Raw genomic sequence first — 15526 nt, 5'->3', positions numbered from 1 at the left:
ATAACAATACAACAATAGAGCAACTTGTTACTAGTGGACAACCGACTATTGACAATCACTTACGCTAATACTTTCAATGGTAACTTTAAAAGAGTCGCAAGTATTGTGTAGACCGGACGATTCTTCACGCTATAACTACGTAATGTAACATCCCGATCATAATATAGACATGGGTAAATAATATTTACATTTATACGTGAGACTTTTCACTGGTTTCTTTTTTAAATCTATTGTCATTGATTTATTTCGTTTCATCTACATTCAACAATTATTTTTTAGTAAAAAAACGTTGCCCCGCATTTGGATTTTCTCCTGTGTCGTAGGTGCGTTTACAAACATAAAAGTTCACATACACATCACGCCCAGACCCGGAACAACAATCTGTGGATCACAGAGAGTTGTTTCGTGCGGGAATCGAACCCGCGAAACGTTGCAGGTAACATAATTATAACCGTGGAGCTACATTCAATAATCGATGCAGGCTCATCGACTGAGGTCTTTAAGGTACTAGGTAAGTACTAGGTACGCCAGAAGCGTGTCATCATGGCGGTCCATTGCCTGTCTTTGCCTAGCTCAATGGTGTAACATAGGTCTATAACACGTAATATACTTTTCATAAATTTGGTTTCGGACTGCATATCTTTATTGAGAAAATCGAAACTAAACATTTAGTTAACTAGTTACATTACATTCTAATGATGGAGTTTCAACCTTAAATTAGCAGTAGATAACTATATGGCCTGACAGTTCTTCGATTGCCGAACGGTGCAACTTGTTGTTTCGGTTCTGAGTGTCATGTGTAACTATGTGAACTTGAATGTTTGTAAATGCACCGAAGATACAGGAGAAAATCCTAGTGTGGGACAACGTTTAAAAAAAAGCTATTATCGACAAAACTAACTCCACAAGGAACAAAAGGTTTTAAGGCAAGTCCTACTCCTCTGTCTACCTTTTAGGACATAACAGAACGCCCTGTAGCAACAGGAGGTAGCATATTTACAAAATAAAATATTGTCTCATTGTTTCAGAACTGTAAACATAGCTATGACGTCATACGTATTGCACAGAGCTAAAACCGGATTATAAATTGCTCGTTCATTGACAACTGCATTACATAAATAAAATGCACAGCAATTGTTTCATTATTACGCCTGGGCCGAGGACAGTTATGAGAACAAGTTCAGGCCCAATTAAAAACAATATGGCGGCGTTTTGCAATATCCTGTTATTACAATCTTAGAATAAGAAATTAATGTCACATTTATTATCCGACTTAAAGAAAAGGAGGTTATCATTTTGTCACAATAGGTTTGAAATGAATGCATTATTGTCTGTACTGTAGACCTTGGCTTACAGGAGTTACAACGGTTTTGGGAGGTTGTGGCAGGCTTCGATCTACGACCTCCATAGGATAGGTCTGCGGGCGACTGACTGGAGGAGTCAAACGTCCGCTATATAGGCGAGAGTAGGCGTTAGCGTAATGTTCCACGCGCGCCACTCGAGGAAGGGAAGCAGCCTCACAGGGCCGCTAACATGGCGGAACCTGCCGCAAACGTAGCGGTAGGTTGAAGCCTACCGGGTGCGGTGAATCCGCGTGGGCAGCCTGGATCACGGCCACAGGCAGCGAAGGAATACCGCGGTGGTTTTAGCCGGCAAGAGTCCGGTCCCCGTCATCCCCACGTCGAGGGAAGTCCATGAGGATTTCCATCGCGGTACAAAAAAAAGGTTGTGGCAGGCTTGGCGTGAAAAATGACAGGTCGCAAGTGTCACTGCCGAAACTTGGATTGGATCGTCAGTGGTTAAATATTGTACTAAGTAGTTAGCTGTTAAATAACAACCTTATTTAGTTCCTAATTCTATTAATTCTAATGACAAAACTGCCTAGTATGTTAAAATACTGAACACGGTTAATAGACTGCACGGTTGAGGCGGTGGCTGGGTAACAGGCTGCCGTAGAACTTGTAGCGGGTTCGATTTCCGCATGGAGCAACTCTTTGTGTGATCCATAAATTGTTGTTTGGGGTCAGGGTTTGAAATTGTATGTTTGTAAACACACCCAAGACACAGGAGAAAATCTTAGTGTGGGGCAATGATTAGTTAATTTAAAAAAAAAATAGGTGGTAACCATTATCACCCACATTATGTTCATTAATTTGAGCATATTCATTCATAACTCTGAACCTTATCTGTGTGAGTATCTGCAGTGTAAATACATAACATAACAGACAGAAGATAAGATAGACCACCTGTCATAATAACATACAAAGTGATAATATTATGTTTATATGCAAATTACCACCTACTTACTGTATGTAGAGGTACTTAGATTTATCTCACACTCATACTTGTCTTGATAAAGTTAATAATAAACTTTAGAGCATAAACACTGTATTGAAGTGTGTCTTGTTAGTGGAAGACAGGGTTACAATTGAGACTATTTCCGAGCAATGTCTAATTAAATTATTAAGGTTGGAAAGTATCCTATTTTATAAATAATATTGAGAAATGTATGCTTAGATAGGCTTAAACATATTATTTAACTAACACTATTCAAATTCAAATTAATTTATTGCATCAAATATGATAGTTACATACAGTTCTTACAAGCATATTTAGTCTCAAGTGTTTGGCTATTGATAAAAGTTGGTTTATAAGAGATTAATAAATGAAATATGAGTAGTAATGTTGCTCTTCTAGAAGTCTAAAAAAATCTATTTATTTTTATTGCAATGGGTTAATATTATTGAGCTACAGATAAAGTCGTAGATTGCTCTAAAAATTCAGACATATATTTATAGGGAACTTATCCAAAACCTTAGACAGTATTTAACATTTTTTGTGCCGGAATGCGGATCCACACAAGACACAATGTGTTTTCTATTGTTGTCTTATAAATAATATATATACGACATGCAAGACGTTAACCTTCCTCAATATATCATTTAAGTACCATATTATGCGATATTTTTTCATAACTATGACTCGCTTCTTACACACATTAGTATGTGCAAACAAATAACATCTTCAGTACATAGTTAGATAAGATAATAATGATCTTTTTCAAGGCTAATTTTAATGCAATGTGTGTGACATTCCAAAAATTTTAAGCATACTAAACAAAGATTGAAGAATTCCTAGCTATGTAAGTAAATGGAATTCTAAAAGTATGTAATAGCAAAGTGAAAGTTATTAACAAATTAGTTATTTAAGAATAACATTCTTGTATAAATGTTTAATTTGTTCTGCAATCTTATATTATTAACAAATCATTATTTATGTAAGAATGTTAGTTACCTAGTTATAATGTAATCTTAAAATGAAAGTTGTCTCAATTTATTTATTTTTTATTACACAATATTTCTATGTCTGATTTTACTTAACACTTTAAGTATTGTTTTCACTATTAGAATTTGTTATTTTCTGTAATTATTTCTTCATATTTTATTATTTTTTTGTGTACCATTTGCCAATCCAAAGGTTCAAAATCATTTGAGTGCTAAGGCTTTCTGCACCTCTAATTATTTAATCTTTGCTTAATTTATAGGTACTTTTATATTGTGTTTTACATTATTTCTATCTAATGTTTAACTAAAGGAATGCATTATTGAAACAACTGTTAATGGCAGCTGTTAGTTATCAGAGAACAGATGTCTAGCAATAAACAAACAAACAATGATGATGTAATTATAGTTAGCGAGACAGCGAGATCATAGAAACTATTAAGGGTAGGTTTCATGGTTACATAGACATGGTTTTTAGACTAAGGACCTATTTCAGCATTCTTATATAAAGTCAAAGCATTTCAATTAATCCTTATTAGACACTTTTGAAATGTCAAAATTGAATTATCCATCAGTCTGTCTGTATGGGGGGAAGCTAGGGTAAGGTTTGGTGGGAATCGCTGTTAGTGAGATCAGCATTGCCTATAAAATGCCAAGATGCCTTCTGCTGTACTCGTGGCGGAGTACCGTAACAAGCAGAGCCCTAGCCAGTCCGCGTCATCCACGTCCTCGCCGTCCTCCCTGGGACCTGCTGCAACCGCGCCGCCGCGCGACCGCCACCTCGAGTTGCAGCTGAGCTAACGGATGCAGGGCGCAAGGCGAGTATTCTGCGCCTTAAAACAAAATCGATTCACTAGGGAGGAAACCCGACACAATACCGATCATATCCACAGGCTCTGAAGCGGCAGCCGCGCTAGCGGATTAAGACACAATGGGCTAATAACCTGCTTGCCAGACAATTATTGATTAATGTAACTGAAACAGAGATAAACCGGACCGATCACTTACCAACGACCTTTGGCATGAAAAAACGGACACGAATTGCTTTTTGGAATGTGCGAACGCTTGTCGATGACAGCAGACTAGCCCAGGCAGAAGCAGTGATGCTTAGATACAATCTGCAGATACTCGGACTGAGTGAAGTCAGAAGAAATGGTTTCGGGGACCTGAGAACATCTGGGGGTTTGACCTTGCTGTATTCAGGTAAAGAGAGTGAGGAAGAGGTGCGCGAGCATGGAGTAGGGTTCCTACTTTCAAATGCAGCAAGGAAAAGCCTTTTGGATTGGAAACCGATCTCGGACCGGATCATATACGCTCGATTTAATTCAAACGTCCGCAAAATTTCAATCATCCAGTGCTATGCCCCAACTAATGCAGCAACAGAGGATACCAAAGATGACTTCTACAATGCTCTGAATGCTACCATCAAGAAAATAAAGAAGCAGGACATTGTCGTCGTCATGGGGGACCTAAACGCAAAGGTTGGCAGCGACAACACTAACCGCACGCGGCATATGGGTACACACGGACTTGGGGTGTGTAATGAGAATGGTGAGCGATTTATCGAGTTTTGCCAGAACCATGATCTAACCATCGGAGGGACATTATTTATTCATGGCGACCACCACAAATACACGTGGAATTCACCCGATGGCACCACGAAGAACCAAATCGACCACCTAGCCATCAGCTCCAAATGGCGCTCTTCATTGCTAGATGTCCGCAACCGTAGGGGAGCCGATATTGACAGCGATCACCACCTGGTTGTTGCTGAAGTCCGGCTTAAGGTCGCGGTGGCCCGCGTAGCTGGAGGAGCTGGCAAGGTTGGGAGGAGGTTTGAGGTGGGCAAATTAAACGATCCAGATACGCGCAAATCATTCCAACTTGAGTTGCGCAATCGTTTTGCCACACTCGACACGGCTACTGACTCATTGGACGAGGAGTGGAATCGGATCAAAGTGGCCTATACAGAGACCAGCTCCATCGTTTTAGGGCGTAAGAGCACTCACTCAAAGGAGGACTGGATGTCGCAACGTACATGGGACCTTATAGAAGACAGACGGAGACTTCACCTGAGACGCCTCGAAGCTCATGATGACGCTGTTCGAGCCGAACTTAACGTGCAATACCGTCAAAAACGAAAAGAGATCTATCGCAGTACCCGCAGGGATAGAAGGCAGTGGGCTGACGGTATTGCAGATCGCGCTCAACACGCTGCGAACACAGGTGACTTAAAGGAGCTATATAATGCTACAAAGTCCTTGGCAGGTGGCAGTAAGTCCAGGAGAAAAAGCCGCTGAAAGATAAAGATGGGCAACTCATTGTGACACCGGAGGGGCAGCTGGCACGTTGGCATCAACACTTTGTAGAGGTCTTCCGGTTACCTACGACATCTACACCTGGCGAACTTCATTTTAACTCCCCACCACCACGGCTGCTCGATATTAATGTAGATCCACCTTCAGCCTTGGAAGTGGCAAAAGCAATCCATTCTATGAAGACAGGCAAAGCACCAGGACTCGACCTTATCACCACGGAGATGCTACAAGCAGACTTACCTTCCGCTGTCGATGTTCTGACGCCTCTAATTGAGAAAATTTGGATTTCGGAGGAGCTGCCGGATGACTGGAATAAAGGCCTTGTTATTACAGTACCTAAGAAAGGAGACCTTAGTATGTGTGACAACTGGAGAGGCATCACATTGCTCTCGATTCCTGCTAAGGTTTTCTGCAAGATCATCCTGGATAGACTGGTAAAGGCAGTGGACCCTCTCCTCCGCAGGGAACAGGCTGGTTTCCGATCGAGCCGCTCGTGTACGGACCAGATCAACACTCTTCGTATCATACTGGAACAGGCATCAGAATGGCAGAGAGAGGTTTACCTCACATTTGTTGACTTCGAAAAAGCCTTTGATACGTTGAAGTGGCCAAGCATCTGGTCTCGTCTACTGGAAATTGGAGTGCCACCGAAGATTGTCCGCCTGTTGGAGAGTATCTACAGAAAGTACTCCTGTAGAGTAACTCACAACGGTCTCATTTCGGAAGACATAGCGGTGCACGCAGGTGTCCGCCAAGGCTGCCTTCTGTCACCTCTGCTTTTTCTGGTCGTCCTGGACGGAATTATGCTTCGCATCACAGATAAACGGCGCCGCGGGATAGAATGGGGACTGTCCAACACATTAGAAGACTTGGACTATGCCGATGATCTTTGCCTGCTGAGTCACACCCATGCCGACATGCAAGCTAAGTTGGACGATTTGCGACAGGAGGCAGCAAAAACAGGGCTTAAAATTAATACCCGGAAGACCAAGGAGATAAGATCTGGCGTGAAGAATAATTCACCGTTGCTGATTGGCACAGAGGCAGTGGAGCGCGTCCACAAATTCACATACCTCGGGAGCGTCGTGTCGGAAACTGGAGGAAGTGAGGAGGACATCGCCTCACGGATCGCCAAAGCTCGAGCTACTTTCGCGCAGTTGAGACCGGTCTGGCAGTCCCGAAAACTGACCCGAAGGATCAAGCTCAAGATCTTTGGGTCCAATGTCAAATCGGTGCTGCTATACGGGTGCGAGACGTGGAAGGTAACAAAGGACATCTCCCGCCAAATCCAGGTCTTTGTTAACCGATGTTTGCGCCGCATTCTCGGTATTTACTGGCCCGAGACCATCTCCAACTTTGACCTGTTGGAGAAATGCCACGAAAGCCCCATCGATCGCCAAATAAAACGCCGCAAGTGGGGATGGATTGGCCATACTCTCCGAAGAGGCCCCGACCACATTCCTAAACAAGCATTAGAGTGGAATCCCCAGGGGAAAAGGAAGCGTGGCCGTCCTCGGCAAACCTGGCGACGTACTGTAGTGGCGGAAGCGGCGGGCATCGGCATGACGTGGAGCGAGGTGAAGCGGGAAGCTCAAGACCGATCGAGATGGAGGACCTCTGTGGACGCCCTCTGCCCCATCTAGGGGTCATAGGACTTTAAGTCTGTCTGTATGTTGCAGTGAAGCTAGGTGCTCTTTCCAAATGTAGTTTTGAATGGACAACAAAATGCAAGAAACTATATTGTTCCTTACTTTTTATAACTAATAAGTTCATACAAATTATATGCTATATTATATCTGGTAAATAATGGCTATTCCGATTCAATCCTAGTGTGGGGCAACAATATTTAAAAAAAGTAGTGACACAGGCCTTTACTAAAGTATAAGAGATACTATTCAAGAACCATTTGATGTGGCATTTCATTGTCTCTACCCACTCCAATGGGAGACAAGCCTGCTATTATTACTTGGATCATTAGACATATTTTCTATTAATTAATTTATCAATATTTGTCAGCTAATCTAACAATAACTTAATCAAACAATATTAGGTGTTTTTTATAATAAAAATAGAACCACCTTCTACTGAGAACCTCCTTTTTTGAAGTTAGGTAATAACTATGAAACATCACAAACCTAAGAAACTATTCATTTATTAAATTAACATACAATTCTAATTGGATTATTGGATAATATTTATGAAACTTGGATGGGGGATTTAGACCAATTTAAATGCAGGAATTGCCTGTAGAAATTGCAGTATCTATTAGTAGAAAACCTGTACAAAGATTAATGTACAGTTCTTAAGTATTGTATTGTTATTCTAGTAGTTTATATTGAGTTACAATACCAAAGTTACAGTAATTGATTAATGTTTCCTCACCAATCTAAGCTCTTTTTTGATTGAATTACCACATGTGGGGTGAATTGGGTTATGTATTAGTATTTTATAAATAAAATTGATTATATGTGTACACTTTATCACTAATTTTGTAGAAGTAAGCCAGTGAGAAGCCTTCTTTCTTAGCAAATTACATATTATAACTAAATAGCTGATTAAATGTATAAAAAAGGTTAGATATTAGAGCATAATGTTTTATTTTTAATGTGATTCTTACCAGAAAGTCCGACGACAGAAACTGTGACCAGCTTACCGCCGGTATTATCCGATTTCTTTGCCATTTTAACAATTTTATCACTCAATAGGTTCACAATATGTTAAAATATTATAATCACTTGATACACACATCACAACACTAAGCAGACTGTTCGCTTATAAACACACAACTAATTAATATGTACATTTAATGTTTAAAAATCACTGAAAATTTATTAGAAAATTAATACACTATGTTACATTAACATTTTTAGCTAAGCAGTAATAAAAAGAGTCGTGGTACGCAAAATAATCTCAAGGCATGAAGTTTTCGTTTTAAAATAAAGCATGTGCAGGTCTAGAATATTGAAACAACAATAAATAATCTGCCAATTAATGAGAAGGAAGAGAAATTGTAATAAAGGGTCGCCACTTCGCCAGATGTGCCAAGTCGGATCACACGCCCTATTCCACCCTTGTCTCCAAAATCCTTCAATTACACTTCATTGTACATTATGATCGCAAAATAATGCTAGTAAAATATAATACACTGTCTAATTAAGCTTAAAAAGTGATAATTTATCGTCCCTTCTATTCCCGTGCACTTTGACACATCAATTTTTATTAGCGAAGACGTCTGAGATAACGATGATAACTGGAAATATAATCAATGAATTTATTTCATACTTAATTAACATTACGTGAACAATGAATTCTACATTTTCCTACTGTAATTTGAGATTATTTTTCGTAAAAAACGCAGTAATTCTTGACACAACTCGCTTTGCTTTGTACTACAATACTGCCAACCTCAAAAATTATTTATTGCCATAGAGTATAGCAAACCTATTCATAGACATTTTCAAACATCACGTAAAAACAAATGGAAATAATATTGTTAAAATATTGTTTTCCTACATTGAAATATTTGTCAACGTCCTTGTTTTAAACCAACTTATAGTATTGCATAATAGTATCGCATTGCAAATCGAAGAGTATGAACAAAAGAAAGCTGGTTTGAGTGTGGGAACCCACATTGTTTGTTTGGCACGAATGGGCCGGCTCGGCCAAAGTGAGACCACGGTCTTACATAAAACCAGCATGAAACAACACTTGCATCGTGTTTATCCGCGTGAGTGAGGTTACTGGCCCAATTACTCCATTCCCCAGACAAGACTTCAATGTCCCCAAATTCCCAATCCTCAAATCCAAAAGGCCGACAACTACAGAATTTTCAGATAAATACTCAAAATGGATAAATACTAAGTAAATAATCGAATGAACACTAGATAATACATACACTGAATATTTTTACCGTATTTACTGGATATTTATCGATTTAAAGTATTTATGAAAAATCGTCCTTCTATAACGGCAACGCGCTTGTTGGTGTTATGGGTGTCCATGAGCGGCACCAATTGCTTGTCATTAGATAATATGACTGTTCTGACTTTTGGTACTTATTATTCTGTGCTTTTAGGGGGTGCTTCTCGCATAAAAAGGGTAACAGAAGGCATTAAAATCAAAAAAGGATTTATGTTAGTAAATAGTAACATCTATAAATAGGTATCATCATTAGCCTCTTTCTTATCGTCCACAGCTGGACATAGGCCTCTCCAATCGCACGCCATTGAGCTCGATATTTAGCTGAGATCGACGGTCACAAGCGAAAATACTACCTCCTGACTCCGAGCTAGCAGTCATTTCAATCAGAAAAACCTATTACTATTTTTGCTACGTGGATCTCACTTTACAGCTATTTAAAAAAACAAAACGCAGCATTGAGAAATCGAAATGTAAAAATAATTGTAAATTACTAAAGAAAAGACACAATTTGGTAGGCAACGCTTTGCTAGTGAATGGTTGGCTTTACCTGTAAAAGCACGTGGAAGCTAAAGAAAACAAACTTTTTGAAACATACTTTCAGTGTTGCTAGTAAATTGGTCAAATTTTATGTAGTTACCTTATTTTTCTATAGTAACACTGACTTTGACAGTACAATTACGAAAACACAAGCGCATAAATGTCTCCCCGCGATATTTTCGTAAGAAATGACTTCTACAAATGATGGGAAAGACGTGAAAAGTAATCAAACAAGTGGCCCAAAAGGCAAAACATATTACATTGAACTTTACAAGGTGAGTTTTATTCTTATAATCATCAAGATTAGCGTACAGAATCAGACGCCGTTGTGCTGGTGAAGTTCTCAGTGGCCGCCATATTTGTCTTCTCTTAACTCTTGTTTTCGTATATTTCGGTGTTCTGTTCCTTATTTTTGATGAAATACACAATGTAGTGCGAGAAGAATATATTCGTTACAATATTCAAGCCGTAACAAGGCTATGAAATGGTTGGTTTTTATAGATGTTTCAAGTGTATGTATTGTGAAAAATTGGAAGTTGATTTTGATGGTACTTGCAATTATCTCCTGAAATAAGTGATAATAATGTTTATTTATTTACAAAAAATACGGTTTCGCCCTTAGACATAAGTTATGCCTTAATACTATAAGATGTTAACAATTAAGTATGTACTTTGTAGTCATCAGTAGGTACTTCGATGACGGACAGCCATATCAAAACATGAAGGAGTCACGTAGGTCTCCTGCAATATTTATTTTAGTAAATAAATATGGTAGATCTATTTCCGTGTACATTCCTTTGCATGTGTGAGTTTTACCCATCAGCTGTTTATATGGCTAGTTTTTAGTTCGTCTTCATCTCATCTTCACCATCAGACCATATTAAATTTAAGCATATTAAATATTAGTACAAGAAATTATACTTTATTACAACGGACATACTAGTCCGTCAAAATAGAATTTATGTATTTGTATGAAATAGAGATTGAGTATTGTAAACATATTTAAATCAGTGTGTGATTTACATAACAACAATAGTTTTAATAGTTAAATAAAATTGAAATACTATTTAGTATACTGTCCATTTCTATTTACTTCAAAGAGTGTGAGCAAATCGCCTTCGGAAATGAGTAAAACTCATCTTGTACGAAGTAAGAAAATGCATCGGTTTGGCTGTGCTTGTCTAAGACTTACATATTGCAATAGAAATTTCTTAAAAGTATTATTAAAATGATATAATAATTGTCATCGTTGACCTTATTATACTCCGATAAGTCATTCTCGCACACCATAATCTTTTGTAAGATTACTGACAATCACAACTTAATACTAATTCATATTACTCCCTTGTTAAACCGAAATCAACCATAATGACAATAAAATACAGTTTGAAGTTGATTTTCCATAAATTGGCAAAACAAATATCAATGAATGGTTGCCAAATTCCTTATCAGTTGGGTTATCATGATGGCCGTCTATTACTTAATGTTATTATGAGCAGATTCTTGTGAGTCATACCTAAGTTATGATAAGTTAGCACTCAGTAAATATAGTTAAAGAATGAAGTATGTAGTTTCACACTTCATGTTTGCTTATTTATTTTCTTCATGTATGTCTTATGTACACATAAGTATGGAAGAATTTAACTGCTGTAGTTATGTTTGGTAGCTCTTTATAGACTTCAAATTGAAGGAAATGAAAATATTAAACTTTATTATAATTATCAGATAATTCCTAATTTCTTTATCTTATGCTTAAAATTAATTATTACACTTGAAAATAGGTCATATATTACGAAGTTACTGCAAAAGCATGTTAAAAATGCCATAATATTTTTTTTTACCAATTTTCGTAAATAAATACAAATACAACACACTACTTATACAATAAATAAATTATAATACAACACAATAACCAATTCATATACAAAATAAGTTCTATAATAATTTCTTTTCAGAATTTCACAGTTGGCTGGGTTTTCTCTAAACATTATTTTGTTGTGTAAAGGGAAAGGACAGGTCAATGAACTTGGGTTGAACTATCTGAACTTTGAGCTTAAAGCTTAGGTTACAGTTGAGATCTAGTACTTATATTCAGAATGTTATTGTCAGGTCTCTAGTGGGTTTTATGTATGCTTTTAGTAAGCTATGACAATTAATTAGTTAGGTATGAATAGTTATATGAATGTGTTGGATTGTTTGTATTGTATTTGATTTATGTTTAAGGTGTGTAGTGAAGGATTTATTACTGTATTCAGATTTGTTTTGTGAATAGCAAAATTATAGCAAATTTTTGTTTATATTTATTTACACACACATTATTTTACTTATAAAATTTCGTAGAAGCTATAGAATACTATTGTTTGTTTTATTGTAAACAGCGTAATGTTTTGTGAAATTGTGATTTATTTACTAGTATTTGTACACAATCATTATATTTATTTTGTAGTTGCAAAAAAATAAAACATTGTGGTTACATATTTTACACATATGACTTTACACAATATTATATGACCTATTTATTTTTATGGCTAGAAGAATGATGTCATCTTGACAGTAATATGGTACTTATAACTAGATAAATATTATTGTATTGTTAATTATTATTAGTTATTGAGATGTTAGTGTGTAAATAAAGTTAATTTAATTGTTTGTAGCATTTAACACTGATTAATGTGGTTGTTTGTATTATAACAAACAAAAATAAGTAATTTACTAATGAATTAAATATCCATATGCTGCACCTACATTTTTTAAAGGATTTTATTAATGTAGGTTTTAATTCTGTAGGAATAGAGTTTTTGTAATTTATCTAGTATTTTCAAAGTTTTGTCAATGAAAACAAGCAACTATACTTTACTCTTTATAGTTAATAATTATTAGCATCATAATATCTAAGATGTCAACTACTAATCATAAACAGCAACTTTTTGTAATAATAAACACATGTCCATAATGTTTAAAATATTATTGACACTACAATACATGACATACCTACTAAACACAAACAATAAAAAGTAACTTGAACTATAGGATCAAATTGGAAGCCAAACAAATTCTTATAACTAGTATGAACAGATGACTCATTCAGATTTTCCACACTTGACTTAGGACCTTACATGTGTCTTGATTAGTGTAACATATTATATAATATAAAAATGAGTTGCCACATGTGTTGCTAAGCACAAATCTCGAGAACAGCTGAACTAATTTCGATAAATTCTTTGTTGTGTTTGTTATTGTTAGGAGAATGTTCTTATGAATTGATGTAATTTATTAAGAGAAAGTAGTAAAAAATTTGTTAAATAAAGATGTTGATATGGCAAATAGTTTCGAATCGTATCCAGAGTCTGAAAGTAGACTCGGAATATTAATGAAATTAATTAAGTTCTGCTACCGCGTGGTCACATGCTACTCCGTTTCAATAGCCCTTCTCGATTTATGGGCAAGTACTCGAAAAGTAGCGTGTTCAACCCTGACTATACGAGCAGACGGATCACCTGATGATAAGCAATCGCCGTCGTTGCCCATGGACACCCGCAACACCAGAGCCGTTACAAGTGCGTTGCAGGCCTGTTTGGGGATAGGAATAGTATAGACTAGCTTCTGCCAACGACTTCGTATTCACAAATAGGTTTCTCTTGTTCCCGTCGGCATTTAGGGAAATCCTTTCTGCGTAACATAACATATCGTCACGCCTTTAATCGCCGAAGGCGTAGGCAGAGGTGTACATTACGACACGTAATGCCACTGTACACCCACTTTTCACAATTTATGTTGAAGTCCCATGTAATAGGTGGTGAGCCTATTGCCATATATCGGGCACCGGACAAGCAATATCTAGACAAGAAAGTAACTGTATGTTACTCTCTAAGTAACCAGCGCCTGTGGTTTTATGGCATAATTCCAGATCATAATTATCAAACTAGAAAACAAATATATTAAAATGAAAAGGTAATAAATCTCGCAGTATACTGTTATAGCGATATTTTATTACCGTATTGTTTTATTGAATGGGAGATTATTATCAATACTAAATTAAAATTATGCTAATTGTTATTTGCTTTCGGTTGCATTTGCATCGTTTGTGGTTTTACTTTAAATACTTGATTTGTTTCAATTGTTGCAGACAGTCGTTTAAATGTTTTATTTGTCCATTAGTCCATAAACACTACAATTTAATTTTGTTAGGTACTTTCAATGCAACATTGCAAACTCCCAACTGTTAAATACGTCTTCTCTATAGGAGTTTTTAAACTGACATGGTCACTAACACTCATAGAATTAGAAAAACATGGTAAATATCCCGTTTTGAGTTCTAATACTACGTCTTCTCTGTTTACGGTATCAGGTACAGATAGTATTACTCACTTACTTATAATCGTCATTTTAAGCCGTGTGCCTTTGTCACACGATCTCTAACACCTCTTAAGCGTTCAGGAGATGCCAACCCCTTTCATGCGGTTCATAGCTCATAGTCACTAGCAGTGGACTGTCACAGGCTGTTGATAATGTTAAATATATTTAGTTTACTAGTCGCGATTGAAGTGGTTTTAGTGCAGGACATAGTCGTACGAAGACTTGTGTCGCTGGGTTTAGTTTCTTAGGTAATATAAAGAGTTCTATTCAATGATTTCTTCTATTTATCACTTATATTAAATGGCTCCAATGATAAATGATTGATCGCATTGAAAACACATTAAGTAAACTTAACTGTTAGTACTGTTAATTCGAAAGATTAGTTTTCTCCAATAAAATCTTATCTAATTATTATTTATCAAAATACAATCAAATACTTGAGATATGTCAGATTCAACAAACAATTTTTAATATTATCCATTAACTATCAGATTATCTGATGGTTAATGTTATACGTTTGTACGCCGAATTTATTTCATTCCATCAGTTTTCATGTGGGTCTTTTAGAACTTAACTAGTGGAAAGTGGGTGTTACAATACCCAATGGGTGGTATGGACTTAGAGACTTGGCTGTTTACTTAGTAATGGCTAAAGGAAGCTTAAGCTGGGAAAGATCCCGAGCTGAGGACTGCCTAGCGGGTTACAGGAGCTCCGGCTCGAAAAGCAGGAGTAGGAACGTGCTGGGTTTTAGTCATTAAGACTCTGACACTTCCTCTCGCCTCGCTCAAGGCGGGAGAAGGTATAGGACGATTTTCCCGACTAAAAAAAATGGCCTAATCTTTACTTATTTCTATTGATTAATATTGCTATTACTACAAATGATAATTTCGATGAGAAAACGCGAAAATGCGTTAAAATATCTGTAGCTTTCAATAAATCGTCAACAAACATTTAATTCTTATAAATACAAGCTTGTCATTTGTAGTTATTCTTATTATATTTTTTCTTCAATGAACCGAATTATTGTAGCACACAGTAATATACTGTGTTTTGTTATCAAACGACTTCCTGACACATTGAAATGTTATCTTAAAGAGCTTGTTAACAACTTAC

At 36.8% G+C, this 15526-nt stretch overlaps 2 protein-coding genes across 12 annotated transcripts in view; one reads left to right on the top strand and one right to left on the bottom strand.

The window, feature by feature from the left end:
- The window catches only part of LOC118280628 (rho GTPase-activating protein 190), a 44129-nt gene extending 35130 nt beyond the window's left edge, over window positions 1-8999 (bottom strand). For 3 of the 8 annotated variants that reach the window (XM_050699378.1, XM_050699383.1, XM_050699384.1), the window contains exons 1-2: window positions 8882-8999; window positions 8217-8419 (exon numbers count right to left, since the gene is read on the bottom strand). In XM_050699378.1, the coding sequence (XP_050555335.1) occupies window positions 8217-8280 (64 nt within the window). In that variant the 5' untranslated portion in view covers window positions 8281-8419; window positions 8882-8999. The remainder of the gene's footprint in view (window positions 1-8216; window positions 8420-8881) is intronic. The other 5 variants (XM_050699377.1, XM_050699382.1, XM_050699380.1 and 2 more) reach the window with 4 other exon arrangements.
- A 1178-nt stretch (window positions 9000-10177) lies between these two features.
- Window positions 10178-15526, top strand: part of LOC118280685 (uncharacterized) — a 33871-nt gene continuing 28522 nt past the window's right edge. For all 4 annotated transcript variants that reach the window (XM_050699376.1, XM_050699375.1, XM_050699374.1 and 1 more), the window contains exon 1: window positions 10178-10332. In XM_050699376.1, the coding sequence (XP_050555333.1) occupies window positions 10246-10332 (87 nt within the window). In that variant the 5' untranslated portion in view covers window positions 10178-10245. The remainder of the gene's footprint in view (window positions 10333-15526) is intronic.

This window comes from Spodoptera frugiperda, chromosome 16, assembly GCF_023101765.2.
Source record: "Spodoptera frugiperda isolate SF20-4 chromosome 16, AGI-APGP_CSIRO_Sfru_2.0, whole genome shotgun sequence".
NCBI lineage: Eukaryota > Metazoa > Arthropoda > Insecta > Lepidoptera > Noctuidae > Spodoptera > Spodoptera frugiperda.
Note: the sequence above shows the minus strand (reverse complement) of the source record. Positions and strands in the feature narration are given on the sequence as shown.